The 26001-nt window shown below is 47.3% G+C and overlaps 2 protein-coding genes across 2 annotated transcripts; one reads left to right on the top strand and one right to left on the bottom strand.

Annotated features, from left to right (window-relative positions):
• Positions 1-687: 687 nt before the first annotated feature.
• Positions 688-9584, bottom strand: PLAGL2 (PLAG1 like zinc finger 2). Its single transcript, XM_044298432.1, has 4 exons — positions 9450-9584; positions 6164-6233; positions 4614-4908; positions 688-4001 (listed from the first exon to the last, which is right to left on the bottom strand). The coding sequence occupies exons 3-4, from the start codon at positions 4838-4840 to the stop codon at positions 2900-2902; spliced, it is 1329 nt and encodes a 442-aa protein (XP_044154367.1). The 5' UTR covers positions 4841-4908; positions 6164-6233; positions 9450-9584; the 3' UTR covers positions 688-2899.
• On the top strand, positions 9562-24481 carry POFUT1 (protein O-fucosyltransferase 1). The gene is made up of 7 exons (XM_044298433.1): positions 9562-9879; positions 11897-12018; positions 12099-12281; positions 13006-13118; positions 21611-21803; positions 22768-23010; positions 23274-24481. Exons 1-7 carry the CDS (start codon positions 9744-9746, stop codon positions 23460-23462), a joined length of 1179 nt encoding a protein of 392 aa, XP_044154368.1. The 5' UTR covers positions 9562-9743; the 3' UTR covers positions 23463-24481.
• Positions 24482-26001: the final 1520 nt, after the last annotated feature.

Here is a 26001-nt window from a genome sequence, read left to right as displayed (position 1 = left end):
TGCTGACAGTGCTAAGTAGGGGGCTGTGGAATAAAGGTTTCTAGTCACAGTGATGCAGCTAGTAAAAGTTCAGACAAAGGTAGGTTTCGCCTTCCCTGCACAGCCACTACCTAGCACTGTCAGCAGTTCTGCGGGATGAATACTGCTGTCAGACTTCCTTAAAAGAAGCACTCACACATAATGTAAACTGTAGTGAAGGTACTCTTCTTACCAGAGACTGTATTTGTGAGTTACAACCTCCCTTCTGATTCCCAGCTGTGTCATGTGACCAACAGGACAGGAAGTTACTTCTCTATTCATTCCTATGAGACTGACCTTGAGGCTCCCATAGGATGTTGTACTATTTGGAGAGTTAGGGCTCTTTCAACACGAGCGGATGCCGTGCAGGTAATCCGCTGCGTGAATGAGAGCCAAGCAGCGCCCTGGACAGCAGAGACACAGAGCATTAACATGACAGATAACGCTCCGTGCCTCTCTGTGATCCTTTTACTACAAAATCACAGCGAGATAAAGTTGTCACCGTGATTTTGTAGTAAAAAGATCACAGAGAGGCACGGAGCATTATCAATCATATTAATGCTCCGTGTCTCTGCTGTCCAGAGCGCGGCTTGGCTCTCATTCACGCTGCGGATGACCCGCACGGCCTCCGCTCCCCTTAGAGTGCTGATCACATGACACAGCTGAGCATCAGAAGGGAGGTTATAGCTAACAAATACAGCCATTGGTAAGAAAATTACCATCACTACAGTTTACATCATGTACCTTTCTAGCAGGTCAGAGAATAAGAATTTTTGTGGGAGTGCTTCTTTAATACTGATGAAGAATACAAAAAGACGGCCACCCATGTACATATAATAAGTGCTGGGGAGCAGAATTTTGGGACTTGTTGCCCATTTTCGGTGTTGCAGCGTAAGGTGGGGCAGTGAAAGTTAGTACTGCGGTGTTAATTACATCAGTGGAATCTATCTCTTCATCTATCCACTCCTTATAGTAGTTCATTGGGAAGGTGATGGTGGGTGGGTTACTGTAACAGGCCATCTGGTTTAAGTATTGGTCGCCATTTTGTACACAAGGTCTTTGCGGATTAGCATAGGCAGACATCACTGAGCTTGTGAAAGGGACAGGTGTACTTCTATACATTATACACTACATGTCATGTACACCTATGTACCAGCGGCATAAGTGCTGAACTCACCTGGTGAACTGGGACCGCTCAGACACCAGTGACCCGGAAAATGGCCTCAGGTTATGTGATACTGACGTAGAAGATTCTGCAAAATTCCCGGTCTGCTGGTGTCTAGAAGTGGCCGGATATCGTACAAAGCTTCCCCTGATTACATTCCCAAATATATGGAGCTGCCGGCATACAACTGAGGAATGTGTGCAATGCATAGCCCCACCGACGGGTACTTAGCAGCTAACAGAGAACAGCAGCTCATAAATCATCAGTGTAAAATAAAAACACGTTGTGGGGGAGATTAATGATCCTGTCCAAAACAACCAATCACAGCGCACCATAAGAAGTGAAAGATGCGACCGCTTGTCCGTTTTTATTTTGGACAGATTCATAGCCTCCCCCTTACCAACCACTTTCAGAATCACTGTTTCGTGTCAGTGAATATAAAAATGGCCACAGGGCTCGTTACTGTGCTTCAGCGATGCTTTACCCTTACCCCTGTATCAGCTTGACAGGAGGAGAATGTAAACATGTAGGTTACCATTCACTGATACCAAGCAGAGATCTTGACAACTATGAAGAATTGGAAAAGAATATTAGAAAGTAGCAAAACTTTTCATTTTACGCTAATTGAGCTTTAGGACTGGAACACCACAATATGTTCTTATAATACTATACATACGAACATGAAGTATCCGCTGGGTGCACGATCTGCCCATCCTGCACAGTCACTGATTAAAAGGCACTGAACTACCCTGGGGTTTCAATTGGAGGACTCTGCAAACTTTCCAAACTATTGGAAATGGCTTTTCCTCATCTTCCTTAGCAGCACAATGACAATCCATGTCATGGCTGAGAGTCTGGTTGCTATGGATGTTGCCGTAAAAGCCGCTCTTTAATTTCCTTAGCAACCAGCCTGTCCAACATTACTTGAAACAGAGAATGGGAATGGAGGCTTGTCAGGACTAGTACTGGATGCCACTACTTCTACAACTAGTCAATATCTGGGCATGGAGGCTTGTCAGGACTGGTACTGGATGCCACCACTTCTACAACTGGTCAATATCTAAAGCATCAAAATAAATTCAAAAATAGTTGTCAGAAAGAGGGTCTGCTAAAGAATACTGTGGGCGTTCCTAGAGCCCACTGGGGGGGGGGGGCAGCAGGGCTCTGTGGAGTAGCTTATAAACGGCGTAGTGAGGTAATACAAGTTGGTGCTACCACCAAAATTAAAAAACTAACCCATTGGAGACAGCTCCAACCGGTCTCCTCAGCAAGGAATTGTCTCTATACGGGCACTGATCTGGAAGAGGTAGATGAGACTTGGCACTGGTATGCGGTAACAGAGGACAGGAATGGGTACTTATTCAGAAGACCATTCCGACGAGGTGGCCAGGGAAGAGGGCGGCAATTGTTTAGATCTTACAGGTAGACGCAAGTCTTGTGCTTGATGAACGTCGTCCACCATCTTCCCTGCTCCTCCCTACACGCCACCATCTTCACATTTTTTATTTTAGGGGGATCGTTCTGGTTTCCACATAGTGTGGAATGGCACAGTCTCTGATCCTGAGGTATGATGCTCTGTCGAAGAATATAGCTTTAAAAACAGACAAATTAAAAAATCTATCTTGAAAATATGGTAAGAAAATAAAAAAATAAGTTGCCAAGATGTTGTTTCCGGTTATCATATGAGGTAAAATCTAGAAAAAGGTCTCACCAGGTTTACTTGAAGGCTTGGTGAAACTGAGGCAATGTCGTAGGGTTAATGTCTGAGGTAAAATGAGGCATGGGCAGATCTCCACCACAGCCGCCGCCAGATGTTAGGAATTGTTGATTTTCTCCCATGGATATCTCAGGGTTGGGTAAAGGGAGGTTACAAGGAGGGAGACTGACAGGCAAGAAGCTGAAGAAATGGCTGAAGTCTACACTGGATGACAAGGGATCGCACAAGGCGGAGAGGTAAGACTCATCCAATGAGGCCTGTGGCGTACATGGAGCTAGCTCAGGCGAGGTGAGGGACAGGCCCCCAGACCCATCAGAAATGAAAGGATCCATTTCACTTTTAGGGAGGTATGAGGTAGACGTGAACTGGAACCTGTTAGATGGGTCGGTGTAGAAGGCAGGCATGCTCTCGGTGGGATAACCAAGACCTAAAGACAATGAGGTTGGCACTAAAGACTGGGGAAGGCCAGCGTTGGGTATTGGCTGAAATGATGTCGTGTACATCCCTGTGGGGATCATGTCTCTTGGCTGCATGCACATGACTGGCCCCCACTCTTCTTTCACCATTGTCGATTGGCAGCTCATGTGGCTCAAGTCGTCTTCAGGTTCTATCTTGATTCGAGGGGCTTCCTCGCAATGGCTCTTCTTCATGTGCCTCGTCAGGTGGTCCTTGCGTCCGAACATCTGGGCGCAGCAGTGACACTGGAAATCTTTGCGACCGGTGTGTACCACAAGGTGGCGGCGCACATCCTTACGAGTGTAGAAGCAGCGATCGCAGTGCTCACAGGGGTATTTCTTCTCTCGGTTGCCCATGGACGGCCGGTGGTTGTGGCTCTTCAGGTGCTCAAGCACCGACTGGCGGTCTCGGAATACCTGAAGGCATATGGCACAGCTAAGGTCTCCCCTGGCTATGGCATGTAAGGCGAGGTGGCGACGGTGTCCATATTTGGTGCTGTAGTTTTTGCTGCACTCCGGGCACTGCAGAGCCACTCGGTTGGGGTTATGGGTCTGCAGGTGATTCTTTAGGTGGTCCTTCCGGTGGAACATTTTGCCACAGTGTGAGCACTGGTGGGATTTCTGCATAGAGTGAGTGGCCATGTGCCTGTGGGCGAGAAAGGAAGCTGTAGTCACACTGCAAGTTCAATAGCATTCAATTCTTCACCATTTTTAATACGTCTGCTTGCTGCCAGAGAATGTAAACACTCTTGTTCAGTCCTAAAACCCATCCTGATCTAACGTGTCTCACAGCTGAGGGTCTGTCACAATTATATTCAGTCTAGGCAATGCTCTGTGAGCCAAACACTGTAGACTGATACACTTTACCTGTACTGATGCATTGTAACAAACCCTCAGCGGTGAGAAATGTTAGGTCTGCACACTTTTCTGGTCTCATCACATAAACAACGTTTATCTAGAATGCATGGATTTGTAACTTGCAGCATTAGGTCTTGGTGGGTTTGTTCTGGGAATGCTCAGAGATCTTTAAAAAAAAAAAAAAAAAAAACAACAACAAAAAACTATGAAAATAATTGCCGTGTAGCCCTTGCTTGAGAACAGTCAGCTGCAGTTGCCTATCACTAGATTTCCCTGTCCCCACCACTGAACACTAGAGTTCACTTAGGCGCCATCTCATGGGTTAATGAATCAGAGCTGCTGATGGCGATGGGTGGCATGTTTGGGGGTACAAAGAAGATGTAGGTGCTCGCCTCTGTACCTGCACAGCTTGTATTTGGATGCAAACGTCTTGTCGCAGAGCAGCTGGGGGCAGGTGAACCTACGAGGGAGGGGTGGGCTTTCCTGCTCGCTGTTAGGGGCATCCAGTCTGGGGGCTTCATGCAGGAGCTTGTGGTGGGCTGGGTCTCCCTCCTCCTGGGGCTTGGCCTCCACTTTCCACACGCTGCTGTGATCGTTGTTTGCAGCATCAAAGAAAAGCGTCTTCATGGCAGAACCACTGGTGACACCGCCACGTGGGCTGTCATTTCCCCATCGGTGCCAATGCAATGCCCATCCTGGTGAAAGGACAGCAGTTAGAATGAGGCATTACAGTTACACAGAACCAAGTCCTTGGATTGACCCTTCTGTTCCTGGGAAAGCTGGGTGACAATTTTGACATCTCAGCTTCAACAATGGTTGTCACCCAGCTCTCCTAGAGTCCTTGTTCGGTACATCATCCCCCTTATCACTGTGGGCAGACTTGCCATGCATGGCTACTTTCACACCATGGATCAGCAAAAACGCGTCCATCATAATAATACAATAACATAGCCAAGACGGATCCGTCATGAACACTATTGAAAGTCAATGGGGGACGTATCCGTTTTCTATTGTGTCAGAGAAAATGGATCCGTCCCCATTGACTTACATTGTGTGTCAGGGCAGATCAGTCTTTCTCCGCACCACATGGCGGACAGAAAAACGCTGCTTGCAGAGTTATTCTGTCCGCGATGGGGACGCAACCAAACGGAACGCATTCTGGTGCAATTTGTTTTGTTCAGTTTTGTCCCCATTGACAATGAATGGGGACAAAACAGAAGCATTTCCCACCGCCGCCCCCCCCCCCCCCCCCCGCTATCGAGATCCTATGATGGATCTCAATAGCGGAAAGGGAAAGCGCAAGTGTGAAATTAGCCTAACTAGCAAAGGTAGGTGACGACTCCGGTGGAAGCCATAGCGGCAGCTATAATGACTGTAACCCAGCTTTCCAGGAAACAGATATCAAACTGCTGAGCTGGGTTTTGTCACCATTAAAGCTCTCAAATGGGTTATCACTTAAAGGGGTTATCCAAAGACTAAAACATGCCCCCCAATGCCCTCATGTAGATTATACTTAGCTGCTCCCCGGCACCTGATCCCCCACGGCCACCGCTCTTTTGTTCTGTGCGACGTGGGGAGCAGCCAATAGCAGGCTGCGATAGGGACAAGTCTCCCTAGCGTCACCCGCATTTCTAGGGAGGCTCGTCCCCATTAAGGCCTGCTATTGACTGTCCCCCCCCCCCCGTCGCCGGATGTTTTGATCCGCGAGACGGGGAGCTGCAGCGACCTCCGTGCGGAGATCAGGAGCGGTGTGGGTGCAGGGATAAGCATAATCTATGAGGGGTCCGGGCATTGGGGGCATGTGTTAGACTTTGGATAACCCCTTTAACCTTTATAGTCTCCTGAAAAGCTAAATTGTCATATGACGTATGCTGGAAGAAAGTTGAGCAACATCCGCTGTAGGGGCTGCACTTGTGGAGGTGATGATGACATGAGATGGGGGGCTCTTACCTGCTGCTGCTCAACATCTGGGATCACCCCTCCGGGAGACAGCGCAGGAGACTTCTCACCATCTTCCAACCTGCAAGAGGAAGACTCATTAATCGGCCTTAAAGGGGTCGTACTGTGTTTGTCATGTACTATATGGTGCCTGATTTACATCAATCTCTCTAAGAAAGCTAGAACTAGCCCTGTACCTCACATGGATCCAGAGATCTCCACATTCATTTCTCTGCTAGATTTATATCAGCCTGCCAGCTCAGGGGGCGTGCCCTTTCTGCTGTTTTGCTCTCTCCCTGTAATGCCCCATTCACACAGTCAGTGTTCGGTCAGTGATTTCCATCAGCGATTGTGATCCAAAACCAGGTTCGGCTCTAAACAAAGAACAGGTGCTGATCTTTCCCCTTATACCTTATCTCTGTGGAGGCTCCAATCCTGGTTTGAGCTCACAATCACTGATGGAAATCACTGACCAAACACTGATGTGTAAATGTTTGACAAGTTTAACTGTCACAGGTTCTAACAGCAGGAATAGCATGGAACTGGGCATGCGTGACCACCCCAGTGAGGTGGACAGAGAAATAAGAAGTACAAACAGCAGATGACGCTATACAGATACATTTCATTGAATAACTCCATGGCAAGTATTGAGAGCCAGGTGCTGGTTTGAAAAATGTACACTAGTCACCCACAGGGGGGTGACTAGTCCTGTTAGTTTATGTAAGACCATAGTGATGATTTGCAACGAAATGTGGGTGAACATTTGGGGTGGGGGGGGGTAAAGCCTGCTGGGGTATATAGGCAGGATGGTCATGTATAGGTAATGGTGTACATGTGAGGTGTGAAGGGTGATACACGTGGGGAATTGGGTATTAAAGTGTAACTGTCATTGTTTTTTGTAATGTGTAGGTGCAGTGATACTGACCATTTTTGTAATATACTTTAATTACTGAAATTTTACATTTCTAGTAGAAACATAGCTCTAAAGTGGCCCATTCTGAGCCTTAGCAACGCTCCTCTGTCTTCTGTTTACATAACACAGTCAGTGTTAGCAAGTCTCCACAGTTATGTAAACAGAAGACAGAGGAGCGTTAAGGCTCAGAATGGGCCACTTTAGAGCTATGTTTCTACTAGAAATGTAAAATTTCAGTAATTAAAGTATATTACAAACATGGTCAGTATCACTGCACCTACACATTACAAAAAAAAAAAAAAATTATGACAGTACACTTTAATTTGTTTTTATTTTTTTATAACTTGTATGATGGTTGTATATGAGGAGATGTATGATTTTATGGGGAGGGGGGTCTCGTATAATTTTATGTGGAATTTCTGGTGTATAGGTGGTTGGTCTTGTATGATTGTATATGAGCTATGTGTAGTGTTGGGAGGTAGATGTGCGGGATAGTTGATTATACACTGCTGCCCATAATTATTCATACCCCTGGCAAATTTTGACTTAAAGTTACTTTTCTTCAACCAGCAAGTATTTTTTTGACGGGAAATGACATAGGTGTCTCCCAAAAGATAATAAGACGATGTACAAGAGACATTATTGTGGGGGGAAAAAACATTTCTCAGCTTTTATTTACATTTGAGCAAAAAGTATTGTCTATTACAGCAATCAAACGCTTCCTATAATTGCAGACCAGCTTTTTCCATGTCTCCACAGGTTGTTCTGCCCATTCATCTTTAGCAATGAGCTCCAAATCTTTCAGGTTGGAGGGTCTTCTTGCCATCACCCTGATCTTTAGCTCCCTCCACAGATTCTCAACAGGATTCAAGTCTGGACTCTGGCTGGACCACTCCGAAACGTTAATGTTGTCTGTTAACCATTTCTTCACCACTTTTGCTGTGTGTTTTGGGTCGTTGTCATGCTGAAATATCCACTGGTGCCCAAGGCCAAGTTTCTCTGCAGACTGCCTGATGTTGTGATTGAAAATCCTCATGTATTGCTCTTTTTTCATGGTGCCGTTTACCGTGATTTAGGTTCCCTGGTCCATTGGCTGAAAAACACCCCCAAAGCATAGGTTCCCACCACCATGTTTGACAGTGGGGATGGTGTTCTTTGGGTTGAAGGCTTCTCCTTTTTTACGCCAAATGAAGGAAACATCATTGTGACCAAACAAACAATTCAATTTTTGTTTCATCTGACCATAACACAGAAGACCAGAAGTCTTCTTCTTTGTCCAGATGAGCTTTTGCAAAGGCCAAGCGAGCTCTTGTGTGCCTTATCTGGAGAAGTGATGTCCTCCTTGGTCTGCAGTGTCCGTTGGATTGTCTGCCTTGAGACATTGCCACCAGCAGAGCCCAGATTCACCAGGATGGCCTTGGCGATGACCCTTGGATTCTTTTTCACCTCTCTAACTATCCTCCTGGCCAGCACAGGTGCCACTTTTGGCTTCCGACCACGTCCTCTGAGATTTTCCACAGTGCGGAAATGTTTTTGCTCAAATGTAAATAAAAGCTGAGAAATGTTTTTTTTCCACAATAATGCCTCTTGTACATCGTCTTATTATCTTTTGGGAGACACCTATGTCATTTCCCGTCAGACAATTACTTGCTGGTTGAATAAAGGTAACTAAGTCAAAATTTGCCAGGGGTATGAATAATTATGGGCGGCACTGTATATGGGGTATATAGAGGGTTTCAGGGTATAGGAGTTTTTTCTGTGCTGGAAAAAAAAAACGGATGCAGAATCTGCTTCAGGATTCCTCGTGGTTTTTTCAGATACAGTTTTTGATGTGTTTTTTTAATGTGGCTTTTAACCCTGCAAGTTTATTGCACCGAGAACAGACATGTCGCTTCTTTTTTTCCCACGCTGCTAGCGGGAAAAAAACGGCAGTGTAAAAAATTAGCATGCGGTTTTCGAATTGAAATCAATAGAGGGTATTTGCAAACATTTTTCGGCTGCGGAATCGGCACCAAGATCCACATAGAAGGAATCCGTGTGAACTTACCTTCAGAATCCGCATTCAGCACGGAAAAACTCAAAATCTGACGTCTGAACAGGCCCTTATTGAGAGCAGCGGGGTTCAGGGCTCTGTGAATGTTGGGGTTTTGGGGTGAGATATGGAAATGCACCCCTGATGCTCTGTGCACCCAGGTATAATGAGGGGCAGATTGTATTAGGGTGCACATGTGTCTAAGGGGCTGGACAGGAGGGATACTGGGTGCACATGTGAAGGATGATGGGTGTGTTGGATTTTGGGGTGCAGGGTCGGGGGTGATAATACCGGGCAAGAGGTGATGATATGGGTCGGGACACCGGTTCTTTGTGCCGGGGCGCTGTACGTACCCCGTTATTCCACTTCCCGCCGGTTCCGTTATCCCCCGAGGCCGCAGGACGGAGCTGATGTCCGCGGAGGATGCTGGGAGTGACGTGTCGCTGCGGCGTGGATAGGACAGGGGCTAACGGGAGGCTCCCCGGAGCAGAAGACGGCTGCACGGCGGACGGCAGAGCTTCCACTGCGGTGACAGTGCTCCCTGAGGACCGGCCCGGGGTCCCAGCGTGTCAAGGCCTCCAGTCACTCACTTGCCTCCACCAACATGGCGGTTCCTCTAGAACGGGCTCTGCTCTGCCTCCCCTAACATGGCGGCGCCCGGGGGAATGCTTCCGGCCGTGATGGAGACGCTTATTCTCCTCCTGCTCCTAACCCTCCCGGGACTGCACCAGGCGGAGCAGGAATGGGACCCGGCCGGGTATCTGCTATACTGCCCCTGCATGGGTAAGTCCGGAGTCCTCTTCAGGGGGACAACTTGTACACTGAACCTCTCCAGGAAGGGGGGACACCCAGCGCACAGTCCTCTCCGGGAAAGGGGGGCGCCCAGCGTGCAGAGTCCTCTCGTGGAAATGGGGACGCCCAGCGTGCAGAGCTCTCGGGGGAAAGGGGGGCGCGCAGAGTCCTCTCGGGGAAAGGGGGGGCACGCAGAGTCCTCTCGGGGAAAGGGGGGCGCGCGCAGAGTCCTCTCGGGGAAAGGGGGGGCGCGCAGAGTCCTCTCGGGGAAAGGGGGGGCGCGCAGAGTCCTCTCGGGGAAAGGGGGGGCGCGCAGAGTCCTCTCGGGGAAAGGGGGGGCGCGCAGAGTCCTCTCGGGGAAAGGGGGGCGCGCAGAGTCCTCTCGGGGAAAGGGGGGGCGCGCAGAGTCCTCTCGGGGAAAGGGGGGGCGCGCAGAGTCCTCTCGGGGAAAGGGGGGGCGCGCAGAGTCCTCTCGGGGAAAGGGGGGGCGCGCAGAGTCCTCTCGGGGAAAGGGGGGGCGCGCAGAGTCCTCTCGGGGAAAGGGGGGGCGCGCAGAGTCCTCTCGGGGAAAGGGGGGGCGCGCAGAGTCCTCTCGGGGAAAGGGGGGGCGCGCAGAGTCCTCTCGGGGAAAGGGGGGGCGCGCAGAGTCCTCTCGGGGAAAGGGGGGGCGCGCAGAGTCCTCTCGGGGAAAGGGGGGGCGCGCAGAGTCCTCTCGGGGAAAGGGGGGGCGCGCAGAGTCCTCTCGGGGAAAGGGGGGGCGCGCAGAGTCCTCTCGGGGGAAAGGGGGGGCGCGCAGAGTCCTCTCGGGGGAAAGGGGGGCGGCGCAGAGTCCTCTCGGGAAAGGGTCCTCTCGGGGAAAGGGGGGGCGGCGCAGAGTCCTCTCGGGGAAAGGGGGGGCGGCGCAGAGTCCTCTCGGGGAAAGGGGGGGCGGCGCAGAGTCCTCTCGGGGAGAGGGGGGGCGGCGCAGAGTCCTCTCGGGGAGAGGGGGGGCGGCGCAGAGTCCTCTCGGGGAGAGGGGGGGCGGCGCAGAGTCCTCTCGGGGAGAGGGGGGGCGGCGCAGAGTCCTCTCGGGGAGAGGGGGGGCGGCGCAGAGTCCTCTCGGGGAGAGGGGGGGCGGCGCAGAGTCCTCTCGGGGAGAGGGGGGGCGGCGCAGAGTCCTCTCGGGGAGAGGGGGGGCGGCGCAGAGTCCTCTCGGGGAGAGGGGGGGCGGCGCAGAGTCCTCTCGGGGAGAGGGGGGGCGGCGCAGAGTCCTCTCGGGGAGAGGGGGGGCGGCGCAGAGTCCTCTCGGGGAGAGGGGGGGCGGCGCAGAGTCCTCTCGGGGAGAGGGGGGGCGGCGCAGAGTCCTCTCGGGGAGAGGGGGGGCGGCGCAGAGTCCTCTCGGGGAGAGGGGGGGCGGCGCAGAGTCCTCTCGGGGAGAGGGGGGGCGGCGCAGAGTCCTCTCGGGGAAGGGGGGGCGGCGCAGAGTCCTCTCGGGGAATGATGGAGTACTTTGCAGATTGGGGAGGGGGCACCCAGAACATTGAATCCTTTCCAGAAGGGTGGACACTTTGTTTAATGAAACCTCTCTAGCGGGTAGACACCCTGTACGCTGGGCCCTTTCCAGGTTTGCGTATGGGGCACTCCCCAAATTGACCTCTTTCTGTATGTGTTTGTGTGGTGGTGGTGGGGGGTGGACAGTGTCTTCATGAAGTGAGCTGCTATATACTGTAATGATGTTTGGTCATTCTTGTCCTCCTCCCTTCTTTCTCTTGCCCTCAGGGGCATCTCCACCCAGTCCTGCTCCACTTGGCTGCCAATCCTCCTCCTGCTCCAGACACACAGATTTTACTTTTTATACTCCGGGAGTCGCTGGTGTATACACTGAACAGAGGATGTGTGCATTGCATGCCGCAGCAGCGCAGAGTGTTTAAGCAATCACGTATAAGCAGTTGTGAAAGCCTTTGGGTGCAGAATACTGAAACGGTACTATCATCATGTCACTCAGTAGTGGTTTCATTACCTTGCGCAGGGAGGTTCGGCAATCAAGCGGATCACTTCCTCGGCTCTCTAGCCTTTGCCAAGATGGTGAATCGGACCCTGGTTGTCCCGCCATGGATTGTTTACAACCACCATCGTCCTCCGTACACTAACGTAAGTGGTGAGAATTAGTGACCTGGCAGCCATGATGTGGATGTCACTGTATTGATTGATTGGCATTGGCTCCTTTACAGGTACATGTATCTTTTGAAGAGTTTTTCCAGCTGGCCCCCCTCCGCCAGTACCACAGAGTGATGAGTATGGAAGACTTCATGGAGACGTGTGCCACCAAGTACTGGCCGGCTGAGAGGCGCGTGGCTTACTGTTTCACCGCAGCTGCTCAGAGGAGCCCTGATAAAAAGAGCTGCCCCATGAAGGTGAGCGGTTGGGCCTAGTAGTCGGCTTCGCTGCTTTGATGCCATGGATCTCTCCTAATTGTGTTCCGCTAAAGAGGTTTGTCACCTAGGAATGGGGCACCTGATCACTGTTGTCTCATTGCATGTCTTGGACTACTACCACTAGCCTCCAATGGTTCTAAGGCTCCATGCACACGACGTTATCCATTTTGTGGTTCGCAAAATAAGAATTCCGGCTGTGCCCATCCTGCCCTATATTAAAAATGCCTATTGTCATCTTCCAAACCCGACAAGAACAGGACATGTTCTATAATTTTTGTGGGATGGCATCGGATGCAGACCAAAAATACAGCAGTGTGCATGAGGCCTAATGCTCTAAAAACTGCCATTACATTGTTATTGTCTATTATTGCTATTACATACTTATGGCGCCCCCTGCTGTTACTTGGATTACCTCCTCATAACCTCTACCAAATATAGTGCATTGGCCTGCACAATAGCTAGATTCACTGTACTTGCCTGTACAAGAGGAGCCGGATGGTGGAACTTAGCTTCTGAGTCGGTGTGACCACCAGCTTTGGCTGGATGTTCTGAGAGAGAATCAAAAGAACAGCAGGGGGCGCCATAACCTGTAACAGCAATATCTTGACACAATCATAACAAAAAAAAAATATTCCAATTGAAAACTTGTCCTGTTTTGTGTGGGTGAACAGCCCCTTTAATCGTCCTTGTATATTTCTTCCAGGATGGGAACCCATTTGGTCCTTTCTGGGATCATTTCCATGTGGACTTCGCACGCTCGGAGCTGTTTGATGGCATTAATTTTAGTGCTTATTACAAAGATACTTGGCTGAACCGGTGAGTGACAGGGGAAATGTGTTACTGAACACCTTCCTTTTCTCAATTCGCAAGTGTTAGTAAGTTTTGAGCCCGTTTCTGGTTAAGAATTTCTTTTTCTTTTTTTTTTTTTCTTCCCAAAAGCAAGCAGTCAGATTATGGCTTGAGCCCTTTCAATGACGAGGGTTTGCACGTTTTCTAAAAGAAGACACCAGGCGCATTGTGAAAATGTCACTCAACACTTCATACTCACAGCCACCTTCATGTAATTTTGCATTAAAAGTGTGATTTTTATTTTTTTATTAGAAAAAGCATATATGGTAAATTTATATTTGAGGCTAAAAGTAGTATCCCAGCAGAAAAAAAAAAAAAAAAAAAACTTTGTGCAGAGTTCCTACATACCAACTACTGTATGCCTTAGCAAGGGGATGCATTTTTCCCAGAAAATAGGTGAGAAGATGAGAGTTAATTAGATAATTTGTTGACTCCACAACGGGACTTTTACCAGTGTCTGAATTGCATTGTCAAATCAGTCGCACCAAACACACAACCATCAATGTGGGGTGGGGTGAAATAACATGGTCATCTGAAGCCCCATGGTGACAGGAGGAGGACCACAGATCGTTTGTCTCTCCCTGCAGGCTATCAGCAGGTCTCCGCTCTTTGAACAGACACCAGAACAATATATGTAGTTTTACTTCACCTGCTTCAATTTAGGCAAGAGACACAATCCTAGTCTTGTTTTAAAGCTGAGATTTGTCTTTAGCCATTATCAAACTTGAGCTAAAGCCTTTAGTGGTAACACTATCTCTGATATGTCCTCAGCTACTAATGTGCTTTCCTGCTGGGATCTATGACCTACACTGAATGGGCTCTTTATTAGAGACACCCTTTTAGTAGAGCGTTGGATCTCCTTTTTTTTGCCTTCAGAACTGCAAAGATTACACTGTGGGTTGTAATCGTTCTGCAGGAATATTGACCCATGGGGACATGATGTCTTCTTTTAGTTTCCACAAATTGGATATACTGAACAGCCCATTCTACTTATCTCAGAGATGCTCTATAGGATTAAGATCTGGGGACTGTGAAGGCCAGCAAAGTAAGAAGAACTCGCTGTCGTGTTCTGGAACCAGGGGCAGACAGAGAACTTAAAGTGGCCCCCATGCTGTAGACTTGTCTAAATTGGTAGAAGACCGGGCAACACAAGTAGATGGAGCTGACACAAGTAGGCGGGGGTCTGCAATACCATAGTGCAGCACAAAATACTGCCCCAGTAGAACTAAATACCACAATGCACACTAGAAGCTGTCCCTCTGTGGTGGCCATCAGTAGCTACACATTTTGTTCTCCTCCAGTTGTCTCAAATTAAGATATGGAGCCACCTGCTCCCACGCCCCGCTGCAGTATTCAACAGTATTACCGTCCTGTGGATAGCCATTCAGTTGAATTCAGGAGGGCACCTGGAGCCTCCAGTGAGGAACATGAGTTCCTGATGCTCCCAGCGTTAATTACCGCTGAGAGCATTGGATCATTATTTACTTGACCAACGACAGTAAGGAGGTTTTGGGTTACCCCCCCTGGGCATCAGCCCACTGGAAAACTTCCCTGTAGGGTCTATGGCAAGTCTGCCCCTTCTATGACTATACAAAACCATTGGGGCATGGTGCATTGTTCTGCTGAAAGTTTCCTTCTGCCATAGGGAAAACGGATGCCATGAGGAGATTGGCCACATTACTTAGGTAAACCCTACTGTCTAAATGTCCATCCACCGGTATCGGAGGACCCAGGGTGTACCAAGAAAACATCCCCCGCACCATTACTGCACCACCACCAGTCTGAACTGTTGGCAGGAAGGGCTCGTGGATTCATGCTGGCTCTTGCAGATCCTCACCCTCCCATCGGCATGGTGCAACAGAAACCTTGAATTATCAGTTTTCCATAGCTCAGAGACCCAATTTTTGTGCTCTTAGGCTTATTTCACATAAGCAATACTGAACGTGTCAGTATGTTCAGTGAAAAAACTGATGGGTTTGCGCGTAAGTTTAAACAGGTTTGTCTGCAATTGCCTACAATTAGTTTTTTCCATGCGGATGCAGTTCGTTTTTAATGTGAAGAAAACTTTAAGAATAACACTCAACATCTCCTAGCGAAAAACGCATTGCATCTGGATGCCTTCCACTGTTCACGTAAGCCCCATTCACTTTTAAGGGGCAAGGGAAAAACGTGTAATATAGAACATGCTGCATTTAGTATTATTTTTTATTTTTTTTCATAAATGCAGAGATGATCAGTGATAAACAATGCTCATGTAAATACACCCATTGAAATGAATGGGTCGGGATTCGGTCCGACGCATTGCATCCAGATGGAAAACTCATCGGAGTCTTGCCTCGGCAATGGCACACAAACTGATTGCTGTTATACCTCTTCCAGTGTTCGGACCAGTAATATGTCCATTCCCCTTCCACTGCCTTCTTGACATCCTCTTCTGATCCATTTCATCGACCAGTTATTTCCGTCCGCTGGATCCCCTTTTACTGGATGTTTTTCCTCAATCACACCATTGCACAATAAACCTCCACCAGGTTGGCAGTTTTTGAAATACTGCCCCAGTTTATCAAATACCGATGAACATGCCTCATTTGGAGTCGCCCAGATCGCTTGATTTTTCCATTCTGGTGGATTCTCACTGAAACTGATCCACAGAGAACTTCCACACTTGGTTTTATGGTGCATGCCGGGGGTCACATGTCTAATTTCCATACAGGAATCTCCAACCATGAAAGGGCAGGTGCTTCTATGTCCTTGTCAGGGAAAGGGTTATTTATGGCAAAAGTGTTTAACCCTTTGAGCCCCGTTTTAGTTTTTCACTTCCTGCCTTTCTCGGGGTCATAACTTTATTGTTCTGTTCACATAGCTGTATGAGGGCTTGCTTTTAGTGGGACAAGTTGCACTTTCTAATGCTGCCATTTAACCACTTCAGCCCCGCTAGGTGAAACCCCCTTCATGACCAGAGCACTTTTTACACTTCGGCACTACACTCCTTTCACCGTTTATCGCTCGGTCATGCAACTTACCACCCAAATGAATTTTACCTCCTTTTCTTCTCACTAATGGAGCTTTCATTTGGTGGTATTTTATTGCTGCTGACATTTTTACTTTTTTTGTTATTAATCAAAATGTAACGATTTTTTTGCAAAAAAATGACATTTTTCACTTTCAGCTGTAAAATTTTGCAAAAAAAACGACATCCATATATAAATTTTTCGATAAATTTATTGTTCTACATGTCTTTGATAAAAAAAAAATGTTTGGGCAAAAAAAAAATGGTTTGGGTAAAAGTTATAGCATTTACAAACTATGGTACAAAAATGTGAATTTCCGCTTTTTGAAACAGCTCTGACTTTCTGAGCACCTGTCATGATTCCTGAGGTTCTACAATGCCCAAACAGTAGAAAACCCCCACAAATGACCCCATTTCGGAAAGTACACACCCTAAGGTATTCGCTGATGGGCATAGTGAGTTCATAGAACTTTTTATTTTTTGTCACAAGTTAGCGGAAAATGATGATGATTTTATTTATTTATTTTTTCTTACAAAGTCTCATATTCCACTAACTTGCGACAAAAAATAAAAAATTCTAGGAACTCGCCATGCCCCTCACGGAATACCTTGGGGTGTCTTCTTTCCAAAATGGGGTCACTTGTGGGGTAGTTATACTGCCCTGGCAATTTAGGGGCCCAAATGTGTGAGAAGAACTTTGCAATCAAAATGTGTAAAAAATGACCGGTGAAATCCAAAAGGTGCACTTTGGAATATGTGCCCCTTTGCCCACCTTGGCAGCAAAAAAGTGTGACACATCTGGTATCGCCGTACTCAGGAGAAGTTGGGCAATGTGTTTTGGGGTGTCATTTTACATATACCCATGCTGGGTGAGAAAAATATCTTGGTCAAATGCCAACTTTGTATAAAAAAATGGGAAAAGTTGTCTTTTGCCAAGATATTTCTCTCATCCAGCATGGGTATATGTAAAATGACACCCCAAAACACATTCCCCAACTTCTCCTGAGTACGGCGATACCAGATGTGTCACACTTTTTTGCTGCCAAGGTGGGCAAAGGGGCACATATTCCAAAGTGCACCTTTCAGATTTTGCAGGCCATTTTTTACACATTTTGATTGCAAGGTACTTCTCACACATTTGGGCCCCTAAATTGCCAGGGCAGTATAACTACGCCACAAGTGACCCCATTTTGGAAAGAAGACACCCCAAGGTATTCCGTGAGGGGCACTGCGAGTTCCTAGAATTTTTTATTTTTTGTCACAAGTTAGCGGAAAATGATGATTTTTCTTTTTTTTTCTTTTTTCCTTACAAAGTCTCATATTCCACTAACTTGCGACAAAAAATAAAAAATTCTAGGAACTCGCCATGCCCCTCACGGAATACCTTGGGGTGTCTTCTTTCCAAAATGGGGTCACTTGTGGCGTAGTTATACTGCCCTGGCAATTTAGGGGCCCAAATGTGTGAGAAGTACTTTGCAATCAAAATCTGTAAAAAATGACCGGTGAAATCCGAAAGGTGCACTTTGGAATATGTGCCCCTTTGCCCACCTTGGCATCAAAAAAGTGTCACACATCTGGTATCGCCGTACTCAGGAGAAGTTGGGGAATGTGTTTTGGGGTGTCATTTTACATATACCCATGCTGGGTGAGAGAAATGTCTTGGCAAAAGACAACTTTTCCCATTTTTTTATACAAAGTTGGCATTTGACCAAGATATCTTTCTCACCCAGCATGGGTATATGTAAAATGACACCCCAAAACACATTGCCCAACTTCTCCTGAGTACGGCGATACCAGATGTGTGACACTTTTTTGCTGCCAAGGTGGGCAAAGGGGCACATATTCCAAAGTGCACCTTTCGGATTTCACCGGTCATTTTTTACACATTTTGATTGCAAAGTTCTTCTCACACATTTGGGCCCCTAAATTGCCAGGGCAGTATAACTACGCCACAAGTGACCCCATTTTGGAAAGAAGACACCCCAAGGTATTCCGTGAGGGGCATGGCGAGTTCCTAGAATTTTTTATTTTTTGTCGCAAGTTAGTGGAATATGAGACTTTGTAAGGAAAAAAGAAAAAAAAAGAAAAATCATCATTTTCCGCTAACTTGTGACAAAAAATAAAAAATTCTAGGAACTCGCAGTGCCCCTCACGGAATACCTTGGGGTGTCTTCTTTCTAAAATGGGGTCACTTGTGGCGTAGTTATACTGCCCTGGCAATTTAGGGGCCCAAATGTGTAAGAAGTACCTTGCAATCAAAATGTGTAAAAAATGGCCTGCGAAATCCGAAAGGTGCCCCTTTGCCCACCTTGGCTGCAAAAAAGTGTCACACATGTGGTATCGCCGTACTCAGGAGAAGTTGGGTAATGTGTTTTGGGGGGTCATTTTACATATACCCATGCTGGGTGAGAGAAATATCTTGGCAAAAGACAACTTTTCCCATTTTTTTATACAAAGTTGGCATTTGACCAAGATATTTTTCTCACCCAGCATGGGTATATGTAAAATGACACCCCAAAACACATTCCCCAACTTCTCCTGAGTACGGCGATACCACATGTGTGACACTTTTTTGCAGCCTAGATGCGCAAAGGGGCCCAAATTCCTTTTAGGAGGGCATTTTTAGACATTTGGATCCCAGACTTCTTCTCACACTTTCGGGCCCCTAAAAAGCCAGGGCAGTATAAATACCCCACATGTGACCCCACTTTGGAAAGAAGACACCCCAAGGTATTCAATGAGGGGCATGGCGAGTTCCTAGATTTTTTTTTTTTTTTGCATAAGTTAGCGGATATTGATTTTTTTTTTTGTTTTTTTCTCACAAAGTCTCACTTTCCGCTAACTTAGGGCAAAAATTTCAATCTTTCATGGACTCAATATGCCCCTCACGGAATACCTTGGGGTGTCTTCTTTCCGAAATGGGGTCACATGTGGGGTATTTATACTGCCCTGGCTTTTTAGGGGCCCTAAAGCGTGAGAAGAAGTCTGGAATATAAATGTCTAAAAATGTTTACGCATTTGGATTCCGTGAGGGGTATGGTGCGTCCATGTGAGATTTTATTTTTTGACACAAGTTAGTGGAATATGAGACTTTGTAAGAAAAAAAAAATAAAAAAAAAAAATTTCCGCTAACTTGTGCCAAAAAAAATGTCTGAATGGAGCCTTACCAGGGGGGTGATCAATGACAGGGGGGTGATCACCCATATAGACTCCCTGATCACCCCCCTGTCATTGATCACCCACCTGTCATTGATCACCCCCCTGTAAGGCTCCATTCAGACATCCGCATGATTTTTTACGGATCCATGGATACATGGATCGGATCCACAGAACGCATGCGGACGTCTGAATGGAGCCTTACAGGGGGGTTATCAATGACAGGGGGTGATCAGGGTGATCACCCCCCTGTCACTGATCACCCCCCCTGTAAGGCTCCATTCAGACATCCGCATGATTTTTTACGGATCCATGGATACATGGATCGGATCCACAGAACGCATGCGGACGTCTGAATGGAGCCTTACAGGGGGGTTATCAATGACAGGGGGTGATCAGGGTAATCAGGGTGATCACCCCCCTGTCACTGATCACCCCCCCTGTAAGGCTCCATTCAGACATCCGCATGATTTTTTACGGATCCATGGATACATCGATCGGATCCACAGAACGCATGCGGACGTCTGAATGGAGCCTTACAGGGGGGTTATCAATGACAGGGGGTGATCAGGGTAATCAGGGTGATCACCCCCCTGTCACTGATTACCCCCCCCTGTAAGGCTCCATTCAGACATCCGCATGATTTTTTACGGATCCATGGATACATGGATCGGATCCACAGAACGCATGCGGACGTCTGAATGGAGCCTTACAGGGGGGTTATCAATGACAGGGGGTGATCAGGGTGATCACCCCCCTGTCACTGATCACCCCCCCTGTAAGGCTCCATTCAGACATCCGCATGATTTTTTACGGATCCATGGATACATGGATCGGATCCACAGAACGCATGCGGACGTCTGAATGGAGCCTTACAGGGGGGTTATCAATGACAGGGGGTGATCAGGGTAATCAGGGTGATCACCCCCCTGTCACTGATCACCCCCCCTGTAAGGCTCCATTCAGACATCCGCATGATTTTTTACGGATTCATGGATACATGGATCGGATCCACAAAACGCATGCGGACGTCTGAATGGAGCCTTACAGGGGAGTGATCAATGACAGGGGAGTGATCAATGACAGGGGAGTGATCAATGACAGGGGAGTGATCAATGACAGGGGGGTGATCAATGACAGGGGGTGATCAGGGAGTGTATATGGGTGATCACCCGCCTGTCATTGATCACCCCCCTGTAAGGCTCCATTCAGACGTCCGTATGCTTTTTGCGGATCCGATCCATGTATCCGTGGATCCGTAAAAATCATACGGACGTCTGAACGGAGCCTGACAGGGGGGTGATCAATGACAGGGGGGTGATCAGGGAGTTTATATGGGGTGATCATGGGTGATCAGGGGTTTATAAGGGGTTAATAAGTGACGGAGGGGGGGGGGGTAGTGTAGTGTGGTGTTTGGTGCTACTGTACTGACCTACCTGAGTCCTCTGGTGGTCGATCCTAACAAAAGGGACCACCAGAGGACCAGGTAGGAGGTATATTAGACGCTGTTATGAAAACAGCGTCTAATATACCTGTTAGGGGTTAAAAAATTCGGATCTCCAGCCTGCCAGCGAGCGATCGCCGCTGGCAGGCTGGAGATCCACTCGCTTACCTTCCGTTCCTGTGAGCGCGCGCGCCTGTGTGCGCGCGTTCACAGGAAATCTCGTATATGCGTCCACCCAGAAGAGCAGGACCGCCGGCAGGACGCAATCCTGCGTACGGCGGTCCTGAGGTGGTTAAAGGGGTTGTCCACTTTTCAAACCAGCACCTGGATCTGAATATTGTAATTCCATGTAATTAAAAATTTAGCATAGCCACTGAGTTATTCAATAAAATGTATCTGTATAGCACCTCCTGTTTTTTCTTTTTTTTTTTTTTTTTTTTCTTTGACCTGCTCACTGAGAGGGCCGCACATGCTCAGTTTCATCCTTCAGCTGCCTCCTGAGCTGTGATAGGTAGAGCATGGACACGCCCCCTGAGCTGCAGCATAAAAGACACTCCCCTTGAACTGCCAGCCTGATATAAATCTAGCAGGGCATTGAATGGGAAGATCTCTGGATCCATGTGAGGTACAGGGCTGGTTCTAGCTTTGTTAGAAAGAGGTTGTCATGTTCTATATGATGTCTGATTGCATTTTTTGCATTAGTCATGAGAGCCCCTTTAATATTTCATACAATGTAGTCGAGAGCTGTAAAAAAGTTCTGAGCTGCTGCCAGTGACGTATTGTTTGGCTGCAGCGGTAATGTTCCGTATACCGTATATAAATGTCCTGACATTCATCTGAATTTGGCAGGTATCCTGCTTCCGATCACCCTGTCCTCGCCCTCCCAGGGGCACCAGCACAGTTTCCAGTACTGGAAGAGCACAGGAATTTACAGAAGTATATAGTCTGGTCTGAAAAAATGGTTCAAGAAGGAGAGAAGCAAATTGAAGCCCTGCTCATAAGACCGTATGTGGGGGCCCATCTGAGGATCGGCTCCGACTGGGTGAGAATTTACTGACTGGCAGTGTAACTGTATAAGTGCTCCTTGCAGGGACCATAAAAAATTCTGCAAAAATATGGATCTGCATCTCCTCCCCTTATTTCACTGCTATGCAGATTTCTCATTTAGGATCTCTAAAAGGTTGTGTAGCAAATCTGTATTGACAGCCATCAGTGTTGTTAACCTGGAAGGGGCAAACCTAGGAACTTAAAGTGGCCCTGGAAAAAAATAAAAATAAACCCATGTTGTAGGCAGGTCCAAATTGACAGAAGGCAGATCCTATGTAAGCAATGCTGTAGTGCAGCACAAAATACTGCCCCTGCAGAACCAAATACCACAGTGCAGCACAAAATACTGCAGTCGCCGCAGCATCCAACACTATCCCCGTCCTGAGGACGGAAATGCAGAACCCAGGAGGACACTTTCTTCTGCCAGCCAGGTGCATAAGTACCTGATTCTCCTAGTATTAATGCTGAGAGCATCCGACGGCCATGTACCCGACCGGCAGCCACCAGGAAATTTCCCTGTATGTTCTATAGCCAGTCTGCCCCTGTAACCAGGCTTCTCAGAAATGGTTTTAACTAATAAACTGCTGAGCAGAATTCTTACTTATTCATGGGAAAGCTGGATGACATTAAATCTTTTGTAGATGGGGGGTTATCACCCAGCTTTCCCAGGAGCAGGGAAAATGTAGAAGTAGCTGGTAGTATCACTCAGCTTTCCCAGACTACTGATTGGCAGATTTGCCTGATTATTTAGCAGGATGGAATCGAGGGACACATTGTATAACAATCCAGAAAAGCTGAGTGGTAGCCCTTTTGGTTTGTAATCTTGCAGTTGTCCAGTTTAGTAGAGAGCTGCAGTGGGAAAAGAATGGCGCAATGCCATGACAGCGCCCTATTTTGTAGGCAATTTTATATTTAGGTATCTGTATCCTTGGCTCTTAGCCACGTCTTTTCTCCTACAGGTTAACGCTTGTAAGATGCTGAAGGACGGTACGGCTGGATCACATTTTATGGCTTCCCCTCAGTGCGTTGGATACGACCGTCAGAAGGCAAAGCCGCTTACCATGAACATGTGTCTACCCGACCTCAAGGAGATCAAGCGGGCGCTGCTGCATTGGGTGAAGAGGACCAAAGCAAGATCCGTATATATAGCTACTGACTCCACGTCTTACACTGCTGAACTACAGAAGGCTGTGGGGGAGAAGGTGAGCGGGCTTCACAGTCCCTTAGCATCATTAACCTACATAACACCTTATACTCCAGTCACACCCAAAGCTACTTTCCCAAAAATGCATAAAATTTAATTACTGAGTTTGTTACAATGTATTTTATACAAACCTACGGGGGGCAGCAGCGAGATGTAATTTATGCAACCTGAGATCTAATAGAAAAGCAGCAGAATTGTGAATGCAGCTCTGGAAGTGACTAGAAATGTATTTCAACTTTTTGTTTTTCCTTTTTCCTGTAGGTGAAAGTTGTGAGCTTGCAACCAGACGTGGCCCAAATAGATCTTTATATTCTTGGCCAGTCCGATCATTTTATCGGGAACTGCGTGTCCTCATTCACAGCATTTGTGAAGAGGGAGCGTGATATTCAGAGGAAGCCCTCCTCGTTCTTCGGGATGGACTCGGTGGTTAGGAAGACGGATGAGCTATGAGGAAGTGAGGCAGGGATGGTCATTGCCGGGGGCCTGTGGTCCAAGATACTCGACCCCTGACAAACAGCAAAGGAGGTTCTAATGCTCACCTGGAGATTGCTGCCTTATTCCTTCAGTGTCTGATCAGAGAGGGTCCAACTGCTGAGTTCCTCACCTTGGGGCCACAGATCCATATATGCCTTATAATGTTTTCTTATTCTGCTTAAAGGGACATTCCTCTTAAATTAAGGGCATGAGTAATGCCCTGACAAAGCCAGCTAAGTGGTACACTTGCATCCAGAAAATGACTCTTTTAGTACACACATAAGGTTGCCACCTTATGGAAGTGATCTCCAAGTCTATGGGCAAGGAAACTTCAACCCATGAGCCTTCTTGCCAATTTTCACAGTCTGAAAAGGTATACTGAGGGGTGTGGCACTTCATTTGCTCCTCTCCCTATGGGAATCTTAAAGGGGTTGTCTGGTTTCTGAAACCAGACAACCCTTGGGATCCACCTGCTCTAAAGAAGTGCTAAGTACTGAGGCTAGCAATTGGCTGCTTTGGTCTTGTGTTGTTGACATCGTGCCCCGCCGGGAGAACCGGAGCGCCGGCGCAGGATCTTTCAGATAAGTATTTATTGCTTCTTTAGTGCAGGTGGATCCTGAAGGTTGTCTGGTTTTCTCCTGAAATCAGACAACCCCTTTAAGAGGCTGTTCATTGAGTACAGATGGCCATTTGTAAAGGGTGACACATTCCCATTGTGGGTACATAAGGCTTGACAATTGTATCCTCTTACGAACTTCCCATCAAGAGTCACTGGATCCGGTAGAAGAAACCTCTGCCCATCTTTTGAGCCCAATCTGAGCTGAATGTGACCAGAAGCTACAACCCAAAGAGGCGTCTATAGCAGGGGTCTGCGGTGCAGGAGGGCACTTACCGAGCAGAACATGTCCAGTCATTAAAGTTGCAGGCACATAATTCTTGTGACATAGTCCGATTATTTTTTAATTATTTCTTTAATAAAACATTTTTTACATTTGCGCAATGTATCTGTCTTTAGGGTAAATTGAGATGGTTTTACCAATCTCAAAGATCTCTGCTTCCTGTCAATGAATGGCAACCCTTGTATTTTATATTCTGAGGCTAGAAATCCATGCCGGCCTAATACTGTATGTTTCACAACTGAGGGATTGCTACAATTGTGTCCAGCTTAGACAGTACTCGGTGAGGTAAACCTAGCAGCAGCCCAAACCTCTCTCCTGTCCTGATAGTTTGTTACAGTGCATCAGTGCAGCAGGTAAACTGTTCCCAGTCTGGATTGTCTACGGTGACTGAGTAGAACTGCAACAAACCCTCAGCTGTGAGAAGTATTGTGCATGTAAAGCGTTTTTTTTTGCCTATGGAGGTATTTAAAATAAATATATTTTCATTAACGCTGGGTTCACACCTAGGCATTTCTCAAACGCACGTTTCTATGCGCGTTTTTGTCGCGCGTTTTATGCGCGTTTTTTTTAATAGTGAACGCGCGTTTGGGTGATTGACAGCAGTGTTGTCCAAAGAGTCTATGGCCCAAACGCGCGTCAAACGCGCCAAAAAAAGCTCCTGTACTTGTTTGAGCATCGGGCGTTTTACAGCGCGATCGTACGCGCTGTAAAACGCCCAGGTGTGAACCCTTCCCATAGGGAATCATTGGTTCTTGCCTGTTGTGCGTTTTACAGCGCGTAGGAACGCGCTGTAAAACGCTCAGGTGTGAACCCAGCGTTACTGCCAGGGAGCAGTGATATTGATAATTAAAAAGTTGCAAAGCTCTTAATACTTGGTGTTAAAAGGATTGTGCTACTGATAGTGATGGCCTGATTTCCATGAGGCCCCTTTTAAACAGCTGAGAAGAGGAGGTCCTGGGTGTCGGTCCCCCACCGATCTCAAATTGATGACCTATCCTGAGTAGCTGATCAATATCTGTAGCCAGCCAACCCCTTTAAATATTTTTCATAGGATAAATATATGATTGCTTATGTCCCCCACCAATCGTTTTTTTTTTTTTTTTTTGTGGACCGTATGCGAAATCATTCATTTCAATGGGTCTGCAAAAAAATTGGAAGTTACTCCATGTGCTTTCCGTTTCCATATATCCGTTCTACAAAAGAATCGAACATGTCCTATTATTCTCCGCATTATGGACAAGGATAGGACTGTTCTATTAGGGGCCAACTGTTCCGTTCCGCAAAATAAGGAATGCAGATGGACGTTTTTTGCTGATTGCAAAATACATAGTCGTGTTCATGAGCCCTAAGGCCTCTTTCATACGACCATTTTTTCCCGTTTTTCCCATCACACGGATGCATTTTTTTAATGTGTTTTTCACGCTTGTGAAGAAAAGCTGAAGAATAACACTCAACATCTCCTAGCAACTATCGGTGAAAAACGCATTACATCCGGACTCCCTCCGTTGTTCACGCAAGGATATTCAGTTCTATGGAGCCAGAGCGGCACGAAACACGCGCAATATCGAATTTTTTTCTGAACTCAGAAATGCTCAGTGATAAACGACGCTCATTTG

Source organism: Bufo gargarizans, chromosome 6 (genome assembly GCF_014858855.1).
Source record: "Bufo gargarizans isolate SCDJY-AF-19 chromosome 6, ASM1485885v1, whole genome shotgun sequence".
Lineage (NCBI taxonomy): Eukaryota > Metazoa > Chordata > Amphibia > Anura > Bufonidae > Bufo > Bufo gargarizans.
Note: the sequence above shows the minus strand (reverse complement) of the source record. Positions and strands in the feature narration are given on the sequence as shown.